General features: G+C 38.9%; 1 protein-coding gene across 17 annotated transcripts in view; it reads left to right on the top strand.

Moving 5' to 3' along the window:
• Positions 1 to 25,503, top strand: part of USP54 (ubiquitin specific peptidase 54) — a 133,897-nt gene that overhangs the window by 89,743 nt on the left and 18,651 nt on the right. For 10 of the 17 annotated variants that reach the window (XM_042907951.1, XM_042907953.1, XM_042907956.1 and 7 more), the window contains 15 exons: positions 3,667 to 3,801; positions 5,396 to 5,509; positions 5,645 to 5,727; positions 6,169 to 6,274; positions 6,386 to 6,532; positions 7,851 to 8,000; positions 9,777 to 9,945; positions 11,296 to 11,466; positions 15,047 to 15,178; positions 15,351 to 15,731; positions 15,959 to 16,190; positions 18,370 to 18,503; positions 21,591 to 21,758; positions 24,193 to 24,327; positions 25,248 to 25,446. In XM_042907951.1, coding sequence (XP_042763885.1) covers positions 3,667 to 3,801; positions 5,396 to 5,509; positions 5,645 to 5,727; positions 6,169 to 6,274; positions 6,386 to 6,532; positions 7,851 to 8,000; positions 9,777 to 9,945; positions 11,296 to 11,466; positions 15,047 to 15,178; positions 15,351 to 15,731; positions 15,959 to 16,190; positions 18,370 to 18,503; positions 21,591 to 21,758; positions 24,193 to 24,327; positions 25,248 to 25,446 — 2,456 coding nt within the window. The remainder of the gene's footprint in view (positions 1 to 3,666; positions 3,802 to 5,395; positions 5,510 to 5,644; positions 5,728 to 6,168; positions 6,275 to 6,385; positions 6,533 to 7,850; positions 8,001 to 9,776; positions 9,946 to 11,295; positions 11,467 to 15,046; positions 15,179 to 15,350; positions 15,732 to 15,958; positions 16,191 to 18,369; positions 18,504 to 21,590; positions 21,759 to 24,192; positions 24,328 to 25,247; positions 25,447 to 25,503) is intronic. The other 7 variants (XM_042907957.1, XM_042907954.1, XM_042907961.1 and 4 more) reach the window with 5 other exon arrangements.

Raw genomic sequence — 25,503 nt, 5'->3', positions numbered from 1 at the left:
TCTGAACCACAGAACACAGTAAGTGCCTTGAGTGACTGTTCTTTTAATTCTCTCTGGATGATAACATAACAACTGTTATACATAGGAGAGAAGTTAGTTCATTAATAATTGTTGATGCCTTAGAGTATTAGGGCTTAATTCTTGAGGGAACTCAGTTGAGAAAGACTAAAGGGGCTGTAGTTTGCAAATATCACATTTGTACAGAACTATCCTGGAAGTCATTTCCCACTGGTTTGTTTTGGAAGCAGTTTTGGACTCTGGACAAAGGACCAAACCTCATCCATCTCTTGCTCTAGAGATAGAGCCTTTGTCAGCACTAATATCTTAGTAATATCTTAGTATTAACAATTGAGAAGAGCAGCAGGTTGGGATATGATAGTGGCCACTGCTTCTTTTCCTACCTTTTCCTTTGTTTCTCTCTTCCTCTGTTTCAAAATCACTTGGTATAGATATATCAGTTGTCCTCTGAGAATGTTTAACTGTGGACCTAGACCTTTCCTTTTGGTGTAGTTTAATGGTCACTAATAGACATTCTTCTATTTCTAGTAACAAATTATGGAAGGTCCTGTCTTGCCTTTACTTGATTTTAAAATAGATTTGTGAAAAATGTCTAGGTTAATCCAAAGTAATTTGAAGCAATTATAATAGATTTTCCCCCAGCTCCTAGCTTATTAAATAATACTAAATATGTATTACTAATACTGTCATCTCCACATCATATGGAATCATTTGTAGGGAAATAATAGCAGGTTACGTAGCAAATTGTTCTTGAGCTGCTGTTGGGATAGATGCTCAATGTGTAAGAGGAGGAACAATGCTAGTAAGAAAGTAGAATGAGGAGGGGCACCTGGATGGCTCAGTCGGTTGAACATTCGACTTTGGCTCATGTCATGATCTTGTGGTTTTGTGAGTTCTAGCCCTGCATTGGGTCCTGTGCTGACAGCTTGGAGCCTGAAGCCTGCTTCAGATTCTGTGTCTCCCTCTCTCTCTGCCCCTCCCCTGTTCAGGCTCTGTCTCTCTCCCTCTCTCAAAAATAAATAAACATTAAAAATAAAAAAAAAGAAAGTAGAATGAGGGAAAAACAGTTCCAACTTTTACTTAGCAGAATGAAGTTCAATCCCATTTTGTTTTAACCAGTTATATTACCTTAGGAAAATTATATTTCCTTAGGAAAATTTTTCAACTTTTCTAGGTGGTTCTTTATCTGCTTTAAAAAAGAGGGGACTTGATAATATTTTTCCTTAGTAAGATCTACCCATATTACATCATTCATTCTTCCATTCATCCATCCATTCAAAACTAGTTATTGGTTGCCCTCTATATGCCAGTACCCTTCTAAGGTGTTGAGAGTGAGTAGTAGAGTAGAGAATTAAAGGGCAAAACTTTTTTGTACTCAGACTTAGAGAGTATAGTCAGACAATAAATAAGTAAAATACGTGGTGTTATAGATGATAATAAGTGCTACAGAGAAAAATAAAACAGGTAAGGGTAGGAGGTTTGGGAAAGTGGGGGTGGAGCTTGCAATTTTAAAAACAGTGATCAGGAAATACTATATTGAGAGGGTAATTGAATAAAAATTTGGAGAGAGTGAATGACTGAGCTGCTGATAGTTCAAGTAAGATGAGGAACAAGATTTGACCATTCTAAATTGGTGGGGCCTCCTATTCTTAGATCACATAGGTAGGTTTATAAAATGGTCTCATTTCTGGTCTCATTAGTAAGTCTGAAAAATAACCATGGCTTTTTTTTTTTTTTTTTTTTTTTTGAAGAAATTACTGGTAAGAATTTCAAGTGAGTGACATTCTTTGGTATGTTGATATGTAACTCACCATTGAATTTGTTGCTTATCTAGTGAGGATCTGGGCCATGTGATGTCAAAGGAGCATATTCTAATTTATGTTGGGAAGGTCCAATACCACTTGAGAAGTACTCATCAAACCAGGTGCCACTTGTTGCCACTCTGTGTTTCTATTCTCTGAACATCACATTCATCATTGGTTCAGATCAGGTAAAGATGCTGAAGATGGGTAATTTGATCACATTAAAATTTAAAAACTGCTCCACATAAAAGACACTAGAAGACTGGGAAGAAGATATTTGCCACAAATCATATTTGCAAAAGACCCAGAAAAACTAGATGTAGTTTGAAAGACTAAAATTAACTAGTTCAACTGTATTTATTAATTGCTGACAAGGATAAGGGGAAATTTATTTGTATTCATCTGTTACTGGAAGTATAAGTTGACATAGCCTCTTTATAATAGCAAAAATTTGAGACTGCCAAAATTTCAATAAAGAAATGGATAAATATACGTTGTATAGACCTGGTAAAACACAATACAGCAGCAAAAAGGGATGAACCGCGCGCGCGTGTGTGTGTGTGTGTGTGTGTGTGTGTAAATTATGGATAGATCTCAAAAATAATGCTGAATTTAAAAAAGTAAGTCAGTGTGATACTTTGTATACAAACAAAAAATGCACCTAAAAGTGCACTATGTATTATATAAGAATACGTACATACACACACACGTATATAGACACATACACACACATATAAACACACTTACACATATACTTACACATATGTATACAGAAGTATTAAAAACAGAAAATTGTGCAACAAACTCATGATAGTGAGTGGCTGGTAGAGAGTGGGTGGTCTTAAAAGGGACTTCATCTTTTTTTTTTTTTTGAAAGAGAGAGAGCTTGGGGCGGGGGACACAAGTAAGGGAGGGGCAGAGAGAGAGAGAGAGAGAATCACAGGAGGGCAGAAGGAGAGAGAGAGAGAGAGATAGAAAGAGAGAAGCGGGGCTCACCCAAAGCAGGGCTCAAGCTTACCTGATGTGGGACTCAAACTCACGAATCGTGAGATCATGACCTGAGACTAAGTCAAATGCTTAACGACTGAGCCACCCAGGTGCCCAGGACATTAGCTTTATATGTAGATTGGGATTAAACATAATGGAATGTTTATTTCTGGATATTGGACAAGTAGATATTTGTTATATTATTCTTTGTACTTTCAATAATTTTATTTTTTTATTTTTATTTGAGTAATTAAAATTTTTTTTTAATGTTTATTTTTGAGAGAGAGATAGAGTGCTAGCGGGGGAGGGGCAGAGACAGAGGAGAGGGAGACACAGAATCTGAAGCAAGCTCCAGGCTCAGAGCTGTCAGCACAGAACCCAATGTGAGGCTTGAACTCACAAATCATGAGATCATGACCTGAGACAAAGTCGGATGATTAACCGACTGAGCCACCCAGGCACCCCTTGAGTGATTTTAAATTAAAAGAAGGGGCTAAGTTTAATAGGATGAGCCCCCAGAGAATAATTTACCAAACCATTTATATATAATTTGCCCTTATTTACTGTGAATCATCTACCTCTATCTGTGTCAGAGGAAATGAGGTACCCAATTACATTAACTCATGACAGTGGTCTATGGCAGATGGAAGAGCAAGGATCCTTACTAGCACAGATTATACCCTTTATTCTGACACTTGATTTTTTACTTTTTTAGTACTAGCTGCAAGCAGATCAACTCATGGAAAATACGTTTGGTTCCAATGTTATAAGCATGGAGATGCTAGCTTGACAGATTGGGATGTATAGAAGCTTAATAACATCATTGTGCTTTTTCCCTTGTCTAACCTCTTTCCTACAGGGAATCTTTAACCAGTTTCAGTGTAGTAGTGAAAAAGTGCTTCCATCTGACACTCTCCGCAGTGCTCTGGCAAAGACCTTCCAGGATGAACAGCGTTTCCAGCTGGGAATTATGGATGATGCTGCAGAGTGCTTTGTAAGTGTTGGCCTCTGGCCCTCTCTGATATGGGGTGAGACTGTTGATGGTCTCCATCAGGGACTAGATACTTTACTGTAGTATTTACTCTGTCCCTGGTCTCTCAATTAGAGCTAGGAATTTCCCTAGTTTCTCAAAGCTCTAGGGTGACTCTGCTAATACAGTAGGAATTGTAGAATAGGTTTATTCTTTCTCCTTTGGGCTTAACAGTAGTTTTGTGCTTGCCATGGCATAAAACATTGGTCTCACCTTCAAAGGAGACAGGACTCATTAAAATACAAATTGCTGTGTCACACTCCATTGAATTTCTGATTCAGTAGGTCTAGATTAGAGCCCAAGAATATCTAGCTCTAACAAGTTTCCAGGTGATGCTAATACAGATGCTGCTGGTCTGGAGACCATCACACTTTGTGAACTCCTACATTACTAAAGATAATTAAACAGAATAACTGAGTCCCTAGCACAGGCGTGATGTGCTATTTAGATAGCTAGATTGCTCGCAGTGACTTTTAGTAGAGGACTCTTCTGAACTCTGGGTTCTCTCAGTCAACCTTCAAAAGACTCTCTGTCTTTAGACTCTTTCTGCCTGTTGTTAAAAAAAGTTCGAGAGTGATATATATTCTGTTACAGGGCAAAATGTCACCAAAGTCAGAGGTACTCCTGACAAACTGGATTACTTATATATTGCTGGTGGAAATGTAAAATGATATAGCCACCCTGGAAAACAGTTTGGCAGTTTTTTAAAAAACTGTACTTGCAAATTATCATAAGGTTCAGTAGTTGTGTTCTTGGACATGTATCCCAGAGAAACTAAAACTTATGTTTATAAAAAACCTGTACATGAATGTTCATAGAATCTTTATTTATAATAGCCCCAAACTGGAAACAACCCAAATGTCTTTGATGGTAAATAGTGAAACAAGATTTGGTACTTCCATACCATGGAATACTATTCAGTAATAAAAAGGAATTACTGATTTACACATCAACTTCAATGGATCTAAAGGGAACTATGCTGAGAAAAAAAAACACAGTATCAAAAGGTTATAAACCATATGCTCCCATTTATATAACATTCTTAAAATAATAAAATTATAGAGATAGAAAAACAGATTAGTGGTTGCTAGGTGTTCGGGTTGGAATTGGGTGGAAAAGGCTATGAAGGAATAATATAAGGGAACCTTGTGATGGAACAATTTTCTTTCTTGATTGTGGTGGTTGTTATATGACTATACATCTGATAAAATTGCATAGAGTTACACACACAAATAAGTATATGTAAAACTGGTGAAATCTAAATAAACTCTGTAGACTGTGTTGATGTCCATTTCTTGGTTTAGATAGTGTACTATAGTTATGCAAGATGTTACCATTGGAGGAAACTGGGTGAAGGGTACATGGACCTCTTATATAATTTTTTTGAAACTTCCTATGAATTTATAATTATTTCAAATTAAACAGTTTTTTTTAAAAAAAATCAGAGGTATTCCTACCTTCCAAGAGGATTACTGTTTCTCTGAGTAAACTGCCTACCAATTTGTGCATTTTTCTATTAAATATCATTGATATGCTGCTTTTATTCTTTCCTTATTAGGAAAATCTCTTGATGAGAATTCACTTCCACATTGCTGATGAAACCAAAGAAGATATATGTACTGCCCAACACTGCATCTCCCACCAGAAATTTGCAATGACGTTGTTCGAACAGGTGAACATTATTTCTATCTTCATCACTTCTTTTCTTCTTCAAGAACACTGCATCCAGGGATGTGGGTTATCAGATGGGTCTCAAAACAATTAATGACTGTGGTTACTTGGTTTTGCTTTTTTACCCCGGTCCCAGTGTGTATGTACCAGCTGTGGTGCCACTTCTGATCCGCTGCCTTTCATCCAGATGGTACATTACATCTCCACCACTTCCCTTTGGTGAGTCTTAAAGGTTCTCTATTTGTACCCTTAGGTATTCCTTCAAGTGATAAGTTTCAACTGACAGCATCCAAATAGCTTATATCCTTATTGTTAAGATGGTGTTATATTGTAGGAACTCAGAACAATAATTTTAAAATAATTTTTGTTCTTCTTCCTTCCTTCCCAGTCCTCCCACCCCACCCCCCTTTCTTAGGTTCAGTTCTGGTCAGCAAGGTGGGAGGAGAAATGGGGATTCTATGAGCTTTGGATCTGGGGATGGGCAAAGGTGCTCATTGTGTTTGGGACACTGAGACTGGTCAGGACAAGGGGCTTTGGTATAGTGGGCAGAGGAAGAAAATCAAACATGTGAGTTAGGAGTTTGCATGAGTAATCTATTTGATTTAGTTATAACTCTGTGTAATTCCTACCATCATACCCTTCCATTCCCCCACCTTGAAGCAATCAGGCTATTTGTATGCTGGAAAGACGTGAAAAACCCTCACCAAGCATGTTTGGTGAGCTGCTGCAAAATGCCAGCACCATGGGGGATCTGCGGAACTGTCCGGTGAGTTAAGTCAGAGGTGGGGTTCAGAGTGGAGAGGGGAGCCCTCGGATTAGGGAACTGAGGCAGAGCCAGTGGGAAACATCTCAAACCAGCCTTATATATGTATTTCAGAGTAACTGTGGAGAAAGGATTCGGATTCGCCGTGTGTTGATGAATGCTCCACAGATTATTACAATTGGGCTGGTATGGGACTCGGACCACTCAGACTTGGCAGAGGATGTCATTCACAGCCTGGGTACCTGCCTGAAGCTGGGTGATGTGAGTATTAATTACCTTTATCTCTGACTTAGTTCTTGTGTCTTAGTATTGCTTAAGGGCAGTGAATACTTATATCCTAGTATAAGTATGTACTTATAGGTGTAGGTGGTGTAGACTTTTTAGAAAAAATGGGATAAAATTGGTCTTGAAAGACAGGATGGACAGAGCTTAGCTACTGATAAAAATCAAGCAATTTATAGAGTTATTGTGTACTCTACTCATTGCTTGTGTATACAAAGTAGAGTTGGGAGGTGTAGTCTACCACAGGTGGTAATAAGGTCAAAGAAGTGAGCAGTCTTGACTAGAGCTGCTATGGGAGGTGAAGGGGTAAAAGTTGGTGACCTGAGTTTTAGAATACAAAATTCACAGTGAGGAACCAATGTCTGTTGCAAAGGTAATGGAGTAGCTTGGAAAAGAATAGGTTAGCAGTTTTCTGTGCATCTATTCAAGAAAATAGGGAAAACGACTTCAGACCTGGGATCTTTTACCTTATCAGCTCCGTGCCCTAGTATAGGCAGGGTTTTCCTTCAGTTCAAGAGAAGAGCCAGAAACTCTGTGGTTTCCTTTCACTGGTTTCTTTCTCTTATAGTCCTGTGACTAAGGAGATTCCTTGTCATTCTTTAATATCACTAAGTTACAACTGAGAATGAATGCACTGTCTGGAATCTTATTTTAGGTCTCCTGCCCAAGGAATCTCTGACATGAGTAGGTTATACACAATTAAATCTCTTTTTTCTAAATTCCTGTAGTCTACATATTCTGTGCTGTTCTAGTTTTGTTTTATTTCTATGATGATTTTCTCATTCAAATAAGTTTCTCAAGGCAGCATTCTTTTCTTCAAAAATTTTTTGTATATCTGTTAGAACATACAGCAGTGAAATGCTGGTAATCAGCATGGTGGTATTGCTCTTCCTAAGGGACTCTTTACCCCTTAGTTAGGGTCTCAGCAGGAAATTTATATTTGTGGTGCCAGCTGGTAAGTAACCTTTGAAACGTCAGTGTTTGTTTTTGTTTTATTTTGTGTTTTTCTACTTCCTTGGATCCTCTTACAATAGGCACCAGCAATAAAATATTGTAAGTTATGAAGAAACATCACCACCTTACCGGTTTACTGGCCACTATCCGTCTTGCTTTTCCCTACATTTTGTCTTTTTAGGTTCATTTCTGATGATTAATATGGACTAGGAAAAATCTTAGAATGAAGCATGGAGAAACAAGTCAGTACGTTAATAAGAAATGATGGAGTGTGCTAAGAGATTGATTGATGTGAGAGGGCTGAGTATTTGACTGTTTTTTTCATTCTCTTCTTTCCCCACAGCTGTTTTTCAGAGTGACGGATGATCGGGCCAAGCAGTCTGAACTGTACTTAGTAGGAATGATCTGTTACTATGGCAAACATTATTCTACATTCTTTTTCCAAACAAAGATCCGCAAATGGATGTATTTTGATGATGCTCATGTCAAGGAGGTAGGAATATTCAAGCCCTTCTTGAAGTGTTTGATAACAGCAACAAAAAACTAAGGATAATTACTTGTATTTGGTGTTTATTTTCATAATTTTGATGTCTGTTTACTTACCTATCTATTGAATTTATGAGAGTATCAGTCTTCTCCAGTAGATGACAAGTTCCTCAGAGATCGATATATTTCCTGTTATTTTCTCTGAATCCTCTCGCCATGCAGTCAGCACAGTTATGTTTATAGTTGACAGGTTTTTTGTTTTTTTTTTTTTTTTGTATTAAGTGGTTGATTTGAGTGAGAACAGTTTAATGCTTCAAATTAGGTTAGAAGGTTAGCATGAACTTCAGAATTTCAAACTTTGAATTATCAATGGTAATACTGTGTCTTAGGTAATACCTTGTAATACTTTGTGTTAGGGCTGCTATAAATTGTTTTCTGATTGGTACTTACCTGAAGTACCTTATCATAGATTAACATGTTTTGGGGATCATGTAGAAAAAAATAGGGCTATGAGGATATTTAAAGCTGGAAACTTGGTACTATCTAAATCACAGAATCTGTGACTGAAGTCGTTAAAGGATCTGCATGAGTTAGGAAGCTTCTTGATAAAGGCTGGTGGCTAGCCCTGTCTTTCACAAATGGTAAACTCTGTCAAATTTCCTGATTCTCTATCTCTTTTTGCTGTTGTAATTTTGGCTGATTTATATGAATTCCTTGAGCTTTAGCCTTTTTATTTGAAAAATAATACATGCCTTATAAGAAATTAAATAAGATTTGTATATAAAAAGCATGTTTGTTGGGGTGCCTGGGTGGCTCGGTCAGTTAAGCATCCAACTCTTGATTTCGGCCTAGGTCATGATCTTATGGTTTGTGGGATCAAGATTCATGTCAGGCTCTGTGCTGAGCATGGAGTCTGCTTGGGATTCTCTTTCTCCTTCTCTCTCTGGCCCTCCCCTATTTGTGCTCTCTCTCTCCTAAAATAAATAAATAAACTTTTAAAAAAGCATATTTTTTTTAGTTAAAATAATAACTAAGTTAAAAATTTAATGAACATCTATTATGAAATAAGCACTATGCTTATTTCAACTCTTCAGAGCACACCATCTCAGAATGTGACTGGTTCAAGTTTAAGAGAGGGTGAGTTTAGAGATTTGATTGGATTGTTGTTTCCATGGTCTTCTGTCACTCTTTTCCACTGCTTTGGCAGTGCTGAATCCAGTTCAAAGCTAAGACTGAGGTTCATCTGTCTATTCTAAGCAGTTTGACATTTATGTCTTGTCACGTGTGAACTCTGAAATGGAATGTCATTCATTCTAAAGCAGTCTGTGAGAGAGTTTCTGCCTGCTCTTTAGATTCATAAAAGTGATTTTAATATTTAGGAGAAAATTATATAATTTATAGAATTGTAAATTTCAAGCCAGGGCTTTAATATGTGAAAAGAAATTGGTCACCAAGGCAGCTGAAGTCCCCTCACATAGCATGTTCACCTTGGAGAACTTTTATTTATATTTCACAACTGAATTGTTGTTTCACAGGAATGAAAGTAATTTTATTCATCATTCCTATCTCTTGTAAGGTTTGATTGCTTTCTAAAAAGATTTAACAAAAACAGACTTAACAAAAAACTCACGAAATTTAGGTCTAAGGTCTCTTTTGTGGTCTCTTTACCCAAGTCTTGTCTTTTTATTTCTTTTATTTTCTTTAGAAAAAGAGAATAGGAAGATATGTTTTGAATTGTGGTTATGAAGTATAACTCATATTTTTCTGATTGTTTCTGGTTCAGATTGGGCCGAAATGGAAGGATGTGGTGACCAAATGCATCAAGGGGCATTATCAGCCTTTGCTACTGCTTTATGCAGACCCGCAGGGTACCCCAGTGTCTACTCAGGACCTGCCTCCCCAAGTTGAGTTCCAGTCATACAGCAAGACCTGCTACGATAGTGAAGATTCAGGTGAGCAGCCTAGCTCTTTACCTCTTCCTTCTCCCTTCCAATGTGATCACTGGACAGTTAGAACTCATACTTAATCATGAGCCTAGCACATAACTAGCTTATAGAAAGGGGATCCATTAGAGATAGAAAGAAGTGCCAACTCGTGCTGAAGCCCAAAGTGTGCCAGGCTTTGTTTCTTTCAGCCTTCAAGAATGTGTTGCCTAAGTCACCTGGCCCTGATTCAAAAGTGAGAAGGAAATTAGGTTGATTTAGACTGAAATAAGTTTGTGAGGGAAACTCAGTGTTTAACCTTCCAGTATTAGTAAAGATGACTGATTCTCACTAGCAACTTAACAGTGACTTCACTGAGTTGTGAAGACCAAGAAAAAATTATGAGTTACTACAAAGCTAATCATTTTATTTGGGATAAGAGATTTTTGTTTTAAGATGTCAAGTGTAGTAGCAGTATTCCTCAGCCTGTGAATCAGTTTGCTTCTAATTCAGTTGGTTGCAGCCTAAATTGTTCCCCTGTAGCAACAATTTGCAGCTTGATGGCTAAAGTCTCAGCCTAGCCCATAGAGGCTTATAATATATTAGAAATATAGCCCTAATGGTTTTGGCTTGATTTCTGAAAAGGAGAAAAAAGAAATATTCTTTTTGTCTTCTAGATCTAGGATTGTCCTTGAGTATAATTTTGAAAGAGAACACATTTGTCTTTGGAATTTTTCCCCTCCCTTTTGTACCTCCTTCCTGCTTGGTACCTGGTATTCTTCCCAGCCTCGTACCCAACTCAGGCCTGCTCTACTTTTTCTCCCTTTAGTCAAACACCCATTTCCACTGTTGTGCTCATCTCAGTGAGTTGTTCAGAGGAAAGTAGTCTGATTGAACTCATTTACTCTAAAGTATAAGTAACAGCCACATAATTTCTCAGATATATTAAAATGTTTACAATATCAATTAAAATCAAAGTGACATTTCTGGCAGTATAGGAAAAAAATTACGGGATGGGGAACAACTAGTTATTGTCAGGTCGGCCTGGGACTCTCCATCTAAATAGATCTTACTTTTCACAACTTTTTCCTTTCTTCCACTTTTCCCATAGGTTTTCTAAAAGCCCCACAGTTTTTCACAGTGGCAGGCAAAGTGAGGGCTTCAGCAAGGTAGGGACAGGAGTGGGAGGAATTCTTTGTGTGTCTGGGCAATATGGAAGTTGGGTGTTGGGAAGAATGGCTCTGGTATATCCTTCTCACCCTTCCTTCTAGGAAGTTCTTGCCTTATGGACCTTTGTTTCCATCCAGCTGTTTGCCTTCTCTCTGTCACTGTCCTTCTCTCTTTCCTTACTTTGGCATATGTGTCTCCTCCTTCCCTCAGGGAGGGAGCCCTCCATCTCAAGTGATACTCGAACAGATTCTTCAACGGAGAGCTATCCCTACAAACACTCCCACCATGAGTCTGTGGTCAGTCACTTCTCTTCTGAATCTCAGGGGACAGTCATCTATAATGTGGAGAATGATTCCACGTCTCAGAGCAGTCGGGACACAGGTAGGGAGTTTTACAGTGGACCCTGCTTGCCTGATTCAGTTCCTGCACAGAGATTCTCCCAAGAAAAAGAAACTGGGGCAAGTCAGAAACGTTTGTCATGCAAAGGGAGAACTTGGGTAATTGGGTGGGATGAAAAGAAGCAATACAACTCTGACCGAATGATGATGTGCCATTGCACATTTTCCTATCAACAGTAGCATATCAATAAGGATGATTGTAATGTGATTATTAATGTGATTGTTTATTCCAAAATCTGCCTTTTTTTTTTTCTTGCTGTATTCTTGATCCCTGTGCTTCTCATAGTGTCCCAATAAACCCTTATGGTTTTGCACCTCATCATGTTCTCATGCCAGGCTTTATCTTAAGTGAAGGGCTTTGAGAGCAGTGGCATATTTATGGGCATGGATGTGTGCTCATCACCTTGCTTCCTGAAGGGTAGAAAGGCCAAAGAAAGAAAACTAGCTTGTTTGTTATTGTGAGTTCTATGTGGAGAGCATTGTTGAATTTTTCTGTTCTTCTATTGAAGAGTGTACCTGTTGTTGGTGGAAGAAATCAATACAGGGCATACAAAGAACAGTGAGTGACTGATTGATGAGATGAAAAATTTATCACCTAATACACAGAACAGTGCCCATACTCTAGAGACTTGGGAATTAGTGAGTTCATGGCTTCAGATTGGTGGTCCTTTTTAAGTTTTTATTTAAATTCCAGTTGTTAACATACGGTGTATTATTAGTTCCAGGTGTACAATATAGTGATTCAGCACTTGTTGTACAATACCTGGTGCCCATCACAAGTGCACTTCTTAATCCCCATTAACCTGTTTAACCATCCCTCCGTCCACCTCCCCTCTGGTAACCATCAGTTTGTTCTCTATAGTTAAGAGTCTGTTTCATAGTTTGCCTCTCTCTCTCTCTCTTTTTTCCCTTTGTTCATTTGTTTTGTTTCTTAAATTCCACATATGAGTGAAATCATATGGTATTTGTCTTTCTCTGACTTATTTCTCTTAGTGTAATATTCTCTAACTCTATCCATGTCATTGCAAATGGCCAGATTTCAATTTTTTATGGCTTACTAATATTCCATTGTATATATATACTGTGTCTTCTTTATCCATTCATCAGCTGATGGACACTTGGGCCATTTCCATAATTTGGCTATTGTAGATAATGCTGCTATAAACAGCAGGAGTACATGTATCCCTTTGAATTAGTACTTTTGTATTCTTTGGGTAAATACCTTTTTTTTTTAAATAGAGAATTTTAAACATTTTCAAAAGTATCAGAATAGTATACTACCCTTCCATGGACTCATTGACTAGTATCAGTAATTATAACTCATGCTTGGAGTGCCTGGGTGGCTCAGTCGGTTGAGCATCCGACTCTTGATTTTGGCTCAGGTACGATCCCAGGGTTGTGGGATCAAGCCCCACATTGGACTCAGTGCTGAGTCCTGCTTAAGAGCCTGCTTAAGATTCTCTCCTTCTCTGCCCCTCTTCTCTGCTCACACACACTGTCTCTGTAAAATAAAATTTAAAAAAATTAAAAATTGTAACTCATGGCCAGTCTAGTTTTGTCTGTATTTCTATCTACTCTCACTACTCCTGGATTATTTTGAAGAAAATTCCAGATATTATCACTTTTTCCATAAATATTTTAATGTGTCTAAATATTTAGTATATCTGAAACATGAGAAATCATTTTTAAACATATCAATATCACACTTAAAAAATATTAACAATAATTCCTAAAAACCACTGAGTGTTCAAATATCCAAATATAAATGTTGTTATTTTTTAATGGTTTGTGTGCTTAATTCAGGATCCAAGTGAGGTCTATGCAGTGAGATGAATTGATAAGTTTTTTATGTTTCTTTTTTTTATTTTTTTAATTAAAAAAAAATTTTTTTTTTTAACGTTTATTTATTTTTGAGACAGAGAGAGACAGAGCATGAACGGGGGAGGGGCAGAGAGAGAGGGAGACACAGAATCGGAAGCAGGCTCCAGGCTCTGAGCCATCAGCCCAGAGCCCGACGCGGGGCTCGAACTCAGGGACCGCGAGATCGTGACGTGAGCTGAAGTCGGACGCTTAACCGACTGAGCCACCCAGGCGCCTCTATGTTTCTTTTAAAGTATAGGTTTCTCCTCCATTTTTTCCTTGCAGTTTATTGTTGAACAACTAGGTACTTTGTCCTATAGATTCCCCACGTTCTAAAATTTGCTGATTGTATTCCTATGTTAAACTTTAGCATGTTTCTCTGTTCTCTGTATTTCTTATAAATTAGCAGTTGGACCTAGAGCTTTGGTCAGACTCATGTCGGGTTTCTTTTGATGACTATTGTGTAGATGACTACTGCAAAGTATGATTTTTTTAAGACCATATTTCTGAAACTGTGAGTCAGGGAGAAGCCAAATAACGCGATAAACAAGGCATATTTTCCAGCAGAGTCAGGTTTATGTTAAAGGTTTGTGAATGGCTGGGGTAGGGGAGCATACTCTCATTGGTTTAACATTTGCAGATTTAGTTGCTCCAAGTGATTTTCTCCTTTCTTAAATCTTTTTTTTTTTTTGGGCCCAGAGGTAGCAAAGGATCAGATATAAAGCAATAAAAGATTACATTGGTGATTGATTGAAAAGAGATGGGCATGTCACTACAGTGCTGATACCTGAATATGTACAAGAATTTTCATATACTAATGTATGAAAACAGTTCATGGTTCATTTGAAAACCTAGAGGATTGTCTCTAAACCTGCCTTCCAATTTAATTCAATTGCTTAATTCACTTTTGGCTTCCAGCAGTTCAGGTGATTATATCCTTTAGAATCTGACCTTTGCTGTTATCAAATCAGACTCTACATTTACATCCTATGGGCGTGAAGCAGGGCAAGTTATGTATTTTCTGGGCTTCCCAGAAATCAATACTGAGGAATTTTGAAGTGTAATATCTGGGTGAAGCCACGTTGGGTGAAGCCAAGTTTGGTAAAGCACTCATTGTGGATGGGAATGAGAATTATGCAGAGTTCAAATGTCCTAATTTTAAATGATTAACATTTAAGGAAGGTTTAGAACTGAGTGGGAGGTGGGGAGAGGGAGCCACCCACAATCAGACCTCTTGTGGGCAAAGGCTGGGGCAACTTGGATAATACTAGGTATAATAAAAATTAAGCTTTACTTGATGTGTTGCTAAATAAAAGGAAAGCTCTATCTTCTATTTATGAGAATGAAAACATATTGGTACATGACATTTTTATGCAATCTTTAAAACTGTCACGTTTTGAAAATTAGCAAGTAATGTGTCCTTCTGGGTCACTGGGAGAGACTACGGGCAGGATCAAGACTGGTAATTGTTCAGGAGACATTATAAATTTGGAAGCTCCCATTAAATACTTGAGCTTCTCCGCATTTATCTATTGAGAGATTCCTGCTACACTTAAATCAGATAGCCTTAGCCCCTACAGCTTCTGATTCATGGGTATACCAAATTTGTGGCACTGCTGTGAATCCCAAAGGGAAGCTAGGTTCTCAAGAGGATGGAGGTAAGTTTCAGATACCAGCTTACCCCCATTTCCTTGTTCTTTCAGGACACCTGACTGATAGTGAATGTAATCAGAAACTCACATCTAAGAAAGGGTCACTGATAGAACGCAAGAGGAACTCTGGCCGGGTTAGGAGGAAAGGCGATGAGCCACAGGCCTCAGGGTACCACAGTGAAGGCAAGCCGCTCTGCACTCTTTGTCTTTTTTCATTCACTCTGGCAGCCTTTGTCATAGTCCATACTGGCTTTTCTGTTCTGCTCAAAGGGCTTTCCTTGCTTTTACACTTTGTGGTCTAGGTATCTGTGATCACTTTAAACATTTATATTTGTTTCATTCTTTGTGTTTTTAGGAGAAACACTGAAAGAGAAGCAGGCTCCTAGGAATGCCTCTAAACCATCTAGCAGCACCAATAGACTAAGGGATTTTAAAGAGACAGTCAGCAATATGATTCACAACAGACCATCACTAGCTTCTCAGACCAACCTAGGATCTCCCTGCGTGGGGAAGGGAGGAGACCAGACTGACAAAAAGCCTCCTAGAAATCTGCCTTTACATTCTCGTGACTGGGAAGTAGAGAGTACCAGCAGTGAGTCAAAATCCAGTTCTTCTAGCAAGTATCGTCCAACGTGGAGACCCAAACGGGAGTCTCTGAATATTGACAGTATCTTTAGTAAGGACAAAAGGAAGCACTGTGGCTATACCCAGCTTAGCCCCTTTTCTGAGGATTCAGGTGAGGAGATAGAGAAGAATTGGGCTTTTGAATAAAGTTGACTTATGTATTTAAAAAACCTGGATTTTCTGGTAGAGTCAGTAATGTGCATTTTTATATGCTGATGTTGAGCCTTTTGGAGATAGGAGTTCAGTGAATGAGTAGCTGGAGGGAGGGTTGGTTATGTTTAATTTGAGGCAGATGCTAAATCTACCTCCTTTTCCATACTTGTCCTTTGATCGGGATAGCTAAAGAATTTATGCCAGATGAACTAAGCAAGCCACCTGCTTACGACATTAAAACTGGTGGACCAAGCCCCCAGTACAAGCCCTGGGGCCCAGCACGGCCAGGCTCTCACCTTTTAGAACAGCACCCTCGCCTAATACAGCGAATGGAATCTGGCTATGAGAGCAGTGAGAGGAACAGCAGCAGCCCCATCAGCCTGGATGCAGCCCTGCCTGAAAGCTCCAGTGTCTGCAGGTATTGTTTGGCCTTTGAATTGCCTCATTGTCCCTTGCAGCAATGTGAGTCACCAAGAGGCTTTTCAAGTCAGATAAATGGAGAAAAGGACTTTATTACCATCTTGCAGGCAAAGTATTGTGCTTTATCAACTTTCTTTCTTTTTTTTTAAATTGAAATGGGGGGGATGGGTTAAATGGGTGAAGGGCATTAATTAAGGAAGGGCACTTGTTGGGATGAGCACTGGGTGTTATATGTAAGTGATGAATCACTAAATTCTACTCCTGAAACCATAATCACACTATATATTAACTAATTTGGATTTAAACACAATTTAAAAAAAAACCACACTAAAAACCTAAAAAAAATAAAACAAAATTGAAATAAAGTTGGTGTACCATGTTATATTAGTTTCAGGTATACAACATAGTGATTGGACAGTTCTGTATATTACACTATGCTCACCACAATAAATGTAGTTACCATCTGTCACCATAGAATATTATTACAATATTATTGACTGTATTCTCTATGCTTTACTTTTTATCTCTGTGACTTATTTATTTTAAACTGGGAATTTATACTTCTTTTTTTTTTTTAATTTTTTTTTAACGTTTATTTATTTTTGAGACAGAGAGAGACAGAGCATGAACGGGGGAGGGGCAGAGAGAGAGGGAGACACAGAATCGGAAGCAGGCTCCAGGCTCTGAGCCATCAGCCCAGAGCCCGACGCGGGGCTCGAACTCACGGACCGCGAGATCGTGACCTGAGCTGAAGTCAGACGCTTAACCGACTGAGCCACCCAGGCGCCCCTGGGAATTTATACTTCTTAACCCCCCTCGGTTATTTCACCCTTCCCCCAGCCCCCTTTCCTCTGGCAACTACCAGTTTGTTCTTTGTATTTGTGATTTTTGTTTCTGTTTTTGTTTATTTGTTCATTTGTTTTATATTTTAGATTCCACATGTAAGTGAAATTATATTTGTTTTTATCTAACTTATTTCATTTAGCATAATAATACCCTCTGGGTCCATCCATGTTGTCACAAATGGCAAAATTTTATTCTTTTTTATGGCTGAGTAATATTCCATTATATATATATATGTATATATATCATCTTCTTTATTCATTCATTGCTTTCCTATCTTGGCTGTTGTAAATAATGCTGCAATAAACATAGGGGTGCTCTGTCAACTTTCTATAGCAACAGCACCCTCTGCTGGGAGAAGGAGCAAAGGCATTTGAGAAAGAGAACTTTATTACATGTAAAATAGTTTAGTAAATAACTTAAAATGGAAGAATTAGTGAATCAAAACATGTAGTCCTATCATCAGAGAGTAAATACAATTGTTATCTATTCTTGCCTTTCATTTAGGGTAGGTTATTTTTTTTGAGGGTTACAGGGATTCTGTGTTTTATGAAGCCAATGATATTCATAATTCTCTAAGATAACATTGATGGTTTAATAGTGCTCATTGTGCCTTGTCCATAGGGCCCAGTTTGCTTTGTAAATTTTATTTTATTTTATGTTTTGAGACAGAGTACGAGGAGGGGAGAGAGGCAAAGGGAGAGAGGAAGGAGGGAGGGAGAGAGAGAGAGAAAGAGATAAAGAGAGAGTATCTTAAGCAGGCTCCACGCTCAGCACGAAGCCTGATAGCGTACTCAATCCCATGACCCTGGGATTGTGACCGGAGCAGAAATCAAGAGTTGGATGCTCAACAGAATGAGACACCCAGGAGCCCCATAAATTTTAGATCTTCATACATTGTTTCTACTAAGTTGCCACAGAGGCAAGTTTCCTAACAGTGTTGCTGCTTTGAAAAGAGTGATTTTGTCTTCTACAAAGGTGATAATCACACCCTCATATTTTCCCATTGCTCATCCCTTGACATAGGACCCTGTTGAGTTTTACACATGAGAAGATGGCCACAAAGGTGTAAGAAAGAGGAAGGCAACCCATGTGAGAGCTTATATTTATTGATTCATTGAATATGGTTTTTTTTGCCAGACACTGTGCTAGATGCACAAAATGTGAATGAGATGAGATAAGATGGGGGAACTACTTTCAGAGGTAGTTTAGCAGATACTTCAATTTTATATTAGTTTGATGTTTTATTGGTTTTTGAGGGAATTTAGTCCTAGGAATGTTGCAAGTTAACACCCTTCTGATGTTTTCACTAGACTCTGGTTTGTCTTTTGAAGGGATCCAAGTGCTAAGAGATCAGCTGGGTTGGCACCTTCCTGGCGTCACATCCCAAAGTCTCACAGCAGTAGCATACTGGAGGCAGACTCCACAGCATCCAGGAGTAGCTGGGCAAAAAATCAGCACCTCTCGGGTAAGCAGAAAGACACTGGACTTGGAGGACTGGATTTGACTGCCAAATCTATTTGGGAAATATCCTTACCTGAGCACATTTGAAATTGGAGGATGGTTGTACTTTAAGTTTTCCATCACTATGTAAATACGGAGGCATTTGAGCTGTCCCATCTTTGGATTTATCTACTTTTTGTTCTCCATCATGGCTTTCCTGATTGTTCTTTCGACCTTGGCAAGAGCCCTTGTTGGAACAAGAAGGAACAGAAATATGGTGAACTGTGTCAGTAGCACCTGCATTCCTCACAGGAATAAGTTCGCCAGTTTTTGCCTTTGGTGTAGAGGAAGCCTCATGGGAATGGATTTCTTAGTGTTTAGTTCTATGAATTGAGATGACAAAGGGGGATGTGAAGGCTATAGGCAAAACTGGGGAATAAGTAAACCTAAACCTATCCTTATCCCTGCCTCTGTATCCTGTCCAGTATCCCTATTTTCCCTTCTTGAGTGTGTCTTGCGTCCTCATACTCCTTCTTTTTTTTTTTTTTTTTTTTTTTTTTTAAAGTTTTTTTTTAATGTTTATTTATTTTTGAGACAGAGAGAGACAGAGCATGAACGGGGGAGGGTCACAGAGAGAAGGAGACACAGAATCTGAAACAGGCTCCAGGCTCTGAGCTGTCAGCACAGAGCCCGACGCGGGGCTCGAACCCATGAACCGTGAGATCATGACCTGAGCCGAAGCCGGACGCTTAACCGACTGAGCCACCCAGGCGCCCCCTCATACTCCTTCTTAAAATGAGCTCTCAAGGAATGATCTGACTCCTTCATACTAAATGTAAATGACTGGAAATAGTTTAAAGCATGCTTTTTCTAAGAGAAACTAGCATTTTAAAATTAAAGTCAAAGCCTAAAGTAAAAGAATACTAGAATTTCAGGTGTGAGACACTGAGGGTAGAGATTTGAGGTAGTTAGAGGTTTTAGTTCCCTTTTACATTCCTCTCACAATACACATATATACTTACAGTACATATTCCACTTAAGTAGAGACCCAGTCTAAATGGTTTAAAATAAATCCTTTACTTAAAGCTGAAATTTGAGGTGATACATAGGCAATCTCCCCAGATAGAGACTTTTTGCAATGGCTAAGGGAAGGTGGTGAGTGTCTAACTAGGGAGTTCTGGGAGCTACTTGTCTAACTTATAGATCAACCTTCATCCCCTCCCCCCCCCCTCCTTTTTTTTGGTTTGTTAGATCAATTGGGAGTAGAGTATGTGGGCAGAAACCTTAACTATGGTCTGATTTAATGAGCTTCTGGATGTAGTTCTGTGGTCAGCTTACTAGGAAGAAGTGGGTAGAATACTGTGTACCAGCCTGTAGAGGTAAGACCAGTCTTAATGGTATGACTGCCAATTCTCTTGATAGCCACCAAAAGTTCTTAGAGGTGGCTGGAAGGGAAGTATGCAGCAGTAATGACAAGGCATGAATTCTTTTAGGTGTGAGTGCCAGTAGGTTGCTAACATCTGGCAGAGCAGAACAATGCCAATAGAAGCAGGTATCTCTGAAATCCTGGGCTGGAGTAGGTTGTAATTTGAAACCCATGGAAGAAATTCATGCTTCTTAATGAAATTATACATTTGCTTTACTTACTACATTTTAATTTATTTCACGTTGACTAACATTGCTTTGAGAAGCTTGTGGTCATGCATGAGCCTATTCCCCCTTCTCTTTTCTTTAGATAGCCAGTACCTTTTCAGGTCACTAAAGACCGAGTCTCATGACATCTCTAATAGCCCTAATTCTGGACTACTTCGGATAGAATCCACCAATATTATTCCTCCACTGGTAAAAGATATTTTGCAAGGAGTTACAACAAATTCCTCACACACCATACTGTCCTCTTTGTATAGGAGACCCTTAGTATACAAAGGCATGAATACTTGTGGCTCACAATGATCCTATCATTTTATTTTGGCACAGAAAAAAAATTTTTGCCTGGTAACTTTGATCACTCTTTTAAAAAGTTACGGAAGTAAAAATAAGTCCAACAATTTAGTAACCTGCCCTCTCCCTCTTCAAATTGAAGGAACCGGTGTTTCCATCATGGTATATGTTTTTCTACATTTTTTGTATGCCTATGTAAGTATATGGATAAGTTTATTACTACCGTTAAAAAAAATAAAATGAAGTCATATATATTATTCTGTCACTTGAATTTTCACTTAATATATCGTGGATGTCCTTTGGGATCTATTTGGTTCCATCTATGAACATTTATAAAATTGAATTTATACTGGATATTTTATAAACTCTTTAAAAGAGATAGTAGAAATTAAGGGTGAGAAGTTGACTTGCTTGAAGTTTCCCAATGAATCAGTGGCAGCACATGGTTGAGAATGCTCTCTAATAGTTAAGAGCATGGATTATGAATTTAACCTATTTGACTTTATTTATTTATTTATTTTATTTATTTTTTTAATTGATTTTTGAGACAGACAGAGACAGAGCATGAACAGGGGTGGGTCAGAGAGAGAGAGGGAGACACAGAATATGAAACAGGCTCCAGGCTCTGAGCTGTCAGCACAGAGCCTGATGCGGGGCTCGAACCCACAAACTGCGAGATAATGACCTGAGCTGAAGTCGGACGCTTAACCGACTGAGCCACCCAGGTGCCCCAACCTATTTGACTTTATTCAGCTCCATCATTTATTATCGTTGTCATGGCAAATTATTTATTCTTTGTGTGTCTGTTTCTTCTTTCCTAAAATGTAGGCAATAATAGTATCTACTTCATAGGTTGTCATGATAATTAAATAATGAATGTAAAACTGCTTAAAACTGTGCTCATCATATAGTAAATGCTCAACAAATGTTATATTGTTATTGTTGTTATAAAGCCACTCAATAAATATTTTATCATTATCATCATTATCATTATAATTCATAGCCCAGGTCTCACCCTGAATCTGATATGGAAATCACTATCCAAAACATGAATTCCAAAATGAATAAAGACTTCTAAAGGAAAGGCAATGCAGTGGCCATAAATGCAGCAGGTGCTTCATATTAATTATGGAAATGTGGCAATTTCTCTTCTCCCTTGCTTGTATTCCAGGTGGGGAGCTCTCTTCCAAAAGCGAGCTGGATGAATTGCAGGAGGAAGTGGCCAGGAGGGCCCAGGAACAGGAACTTCGCAGGAAACGGGAAAAGGAATTAGAGGCAGCTAAAGGATTTAACCCTCATCCCAGTCGCTTCATGGACTTGGATGAACTGCAGAATCAGGGTAATTGTTCTGAACTTTAGGTTATGGGTGATGGGGACAGAGAAGAGAGGAAAGAAAAAAATATTCAGGCTTATAAATTCCTGTCTTCTGTTTAGCTAAGTTGTATTTTATCATAATTCACTCATTTTAGTGAGAACTAGCTGAAGTAGGAGGTGACAAGCCTGTTGATTGGAAGACAGGCACTGATTTGGGGCTCATCTATTAAAAGTCTATAGATGAGAGATAGTATTATTCATAAAAATATTTCCCATGAACATCTCTACTGTAGAAGGTGTAAATAAAGCTAATCACAATTCAGGAATAGCAGAACAGGGCAGTGAGTAAGCCACACTGATAAGGGAAATTCTACTTGCTCAGCGGAAATACACTCTTGAAATTTCCCACCTGGAGCTTCAAGTGGGTCTACCAAAAAGGTTCTAATAACACAGAGCTTGATTGCCTTTTGATCCTCTGATGATTCATTTCCCAATCTCATGCAATTTTTGTGGACTTTATGATGCTTCTCCAACTGCCCCACACTAGTTACTTTTTTTTCCTTTCACTGCTTTAGGATGTCCTTTTGTACCAAAAGAGATTAGTCTTCAAAATAAGAGTTTAAAATAGGAAAAGTAGGACTTATACCTTAAATAGGCTCCTGGAACTTGTATCTTTCTATAAAATGAATTTATTATTCTTATTATTCAGAATCCCCAGATGTAACATTATGCTAAAATAGTGCAAAGAATAGGAGTCTGTGCTATTTTGGGTGGCTGCTTTCTTGTTGACCACTTCCCACTTCCCACTGGGCTAATTTGGGGGTCTATTTGGGGCCATTTTTCTCCTCTAATCCTATTGTCTTTTGATTTGAGGTAATTGTTGCCTTATATTTCCCAAGGCATTGTATCTGTTTCCAAATTAGTTTTAAATTCCTAGTTCCTTAGCTGTCCCTACATTTGGATAGTCTTCTCTCCCTTTTTGTCCTCAAGCTATATTACACTGGGGTCTTGGGGTTATTATGCTTCTATACTCATCTCCTTCCCTTACCTTTTTTCCTTCCTTTGTTAGTTGGGCAGTACATGAAAGTTGAGAGGGAATCCTGGCCACATTTCATTGTTAATTCTTCATACACTTTGATTCAGAATCTCCTGGAAGAGCAAGGAATGGAGTGCTAAGATTCTAGAGGATTAGAATTAAAATCTAGTACAGTGATCAATTGTAGTGTGCCTGTATATCTATAGAGAAACTTTTTTGTTTTGATGGCTCTCACTACCATCTCTCATTATAAAGATTATATAGATCCAATTGTCAAATATGAGAAGACCTTAGGCCTGGAGGGTAGGTATCAGATCTCTTGATGTGGGATAGAACCTGAATGCCAAGTTCTTCAGAACCAACTTACTACTTCACTGCCCTCCCATTGCTCTCCAAAGGCCACAGTGAATTAGGAAATTAATGTTAGGGGTATGGAAGAGCCTTTCTTACCATGTCAAGCTGGAGGTAAGTGGAAGATGGGGAGATTATGGGAGAAGTGACTGACATTTTGATATTTTTTTTCTTGTGAGCATGTGAAAACTCACCAAAATTCACCATTGTGAGTGAATTTACAATACAGCTTACTACCAGTTTATGAGTGAGTAAGAGCCAAGGGGACACATAAACTTGAGCGTTCTTTTACAAAAGTTGACCTTGCAGTACTTGCTTTTTCATCTGGCACTGTACTTGAACTCTTTTGCACCCGCTTTGGTACACATTTGCTTTCAGGGGAGGAAGGAATATTTCATGCTCCCTCTATGGGAAAGTGACTTTTGCAGTAGGTTTGGCAAGCAAGAGCATGATAAAAGAAAATACTTAGGAGTGCTGATGAAAGGAATGTGGTTGCAAACCAACAACAAAGGCTGTTCAACTGCCCTGGTGGATATATTGAGGTTAGGAACTGTAAAGCACCTGTGCCCAAGAGGTGTACTAATTTTCCAGTTGAGGGTGGTACAGAGAGGACTGTGAATTGATGTAGGAAGGAAATTTTACAGATGGCTTTCCACAGAGTAGTGAAGCCACTTTTGCCTTAACACAGCAGTAGAGGTCTCTGTAGAGATCTGGGGCATTCTGACACTGGTTGGCAAGATGTATCTTGTTGCACTGTGGAAACAGGTCAGTTCCAGGCATAAGAATCCACCCTTTTGCTGTAGACAATACTGTGTTCTTTTCTGGAGGGACCCCCTTAAGAGCTCTTGGAGTTGGAATATGTGGTGGACAATGACATACTCCTTTTTCATGGCCTTGGCAATGTGTTGGTTAAGGCAAAAATGGATGTCCTATGTGTTTCAGAGACTTCTTCATAGCAATGGAGAGTTAGAATAAGGGTAGATCAAAGGCTCAGCCGCAAGGATCTATGTGCCCTTAAGGGAAACAATACTACATAGAAAAAGGTGGAACAAATTGTAATGAAAATGAAAAGTACTGGCCCTTTCAGGGAGGAGTGACGGCTTTGAGAGGTCCTTGCGAGAGGCAGATTCAGTGTTTGAAGAGTCGCTGCATCTGGAACAGAAGGGAGACTGTGCTGCAGCTTTGGCTCTCTGTAACGAAGCTATCTGTAAGTAACTCTAACTGCTACAGCTATGGCAATTTTGACTAACTTTGAGATAGGTATTATTAGTGTCATCGCTCAGTTGGGATGAAAACAGCTTTTATGTCTCCTCACTGTCAGTCTCCCAAACTGAGACCCTTTAGCTATCGTTGCCCTTCAGATTTTTAAGTGTGCCCTGTGCTGTCATGTGGCCTATGGATATTTACTGGAATGACCTCATCAGGAGTCTGTAGATGAACTATCCAGCCATGCCTACCTTCTTATCCCAAGTTAGACGTCAGATTTGAGGTCAGTCTGTTCTTTCTCTAGTCACTGACTAGTTAGGTGGAGCTTATGGCAAGAAGAAATGAATATATTGGCTGTGATTTCCCAGGCCTGTGACTTTGCACTGCATATATGATTCATGTTCTTCCCTTGCTTTCCTGGTATGCTGCACCATAAGGTTACAGTGAAGGACTAAGGCTTAGCATTTATATCTGGTTCTTAAATGTGACCCACAAGAAGCTGTGTTCTGTAAAGACAGATGCAGATTTGGATCTTATTTCTGCTGTTGACTGTCGGGAAGGGGAAGTTGGGAGCAAAGTGTGGAGACCAGAGTCGGACAGGTCAGTTGCAAAGGATGAGAGTGGCAGTCTCTAAGATGGAAGCACCAGTTTATCTTCTTAACTCATTTTAGTTTAGCTTTTTATTTGTTTGTTTTTTTTAAATTTGGATTAATCTGTTTAGCCTCCATGGCTTCCATGAATGTTCCTTATAGCCAGAGCCAGCTCTGTACCCTGGACAGTATGTGCATGGTCCATGCCTTGCATTCCTGCTGCACATTTTGAGTTTTACTGCATATCTTTGCTCATTTTTGGTTCAATTTTATTTTTATTTTTGTTTGTATTTTGTGTTCTGTTTCTGCTATATTTTCTTTTGCATTTTAGCTAAACTAAGACTTGCCCTGCATGGTGCCAGCTCTAGCACGCACAGCAGAGCCCTAGTCGATAAGAAGTTGCAAATCAGTATTCGAAAAGCACGGAGCCTGCAGGATCGCATGCAGCAGCAGCAATCATCATCGCCGCAGCCGTCGCAGCTCTCAGCCTGCCCCCCTTCACAGGGGGCGGCCCTCCCTCAGCCAACAAGGTAGTGCCTGGGATCCACTGTAGTTTATGGACACCAAGGGAGGACATGACCATGGGT

This window comes from Panthera leo, chromosome D2, assembly GCF_018350215.1.
Source record: "Panthera leo isolate Ple1 chromosome D2, P.leo_Ple1_pat1.1, whole genome shotgun sequence".
NCBI classification, from domain to species: Eukaryota; Metazoa; Chordata; class Mammalia; order Carnivora; family Felidae; genus Panthera; species Panthera leo.
Note: the sequence above shows the minus strand (reverse complement) of the source record. Positions and strands in the feature narration are given on the sequence as shown.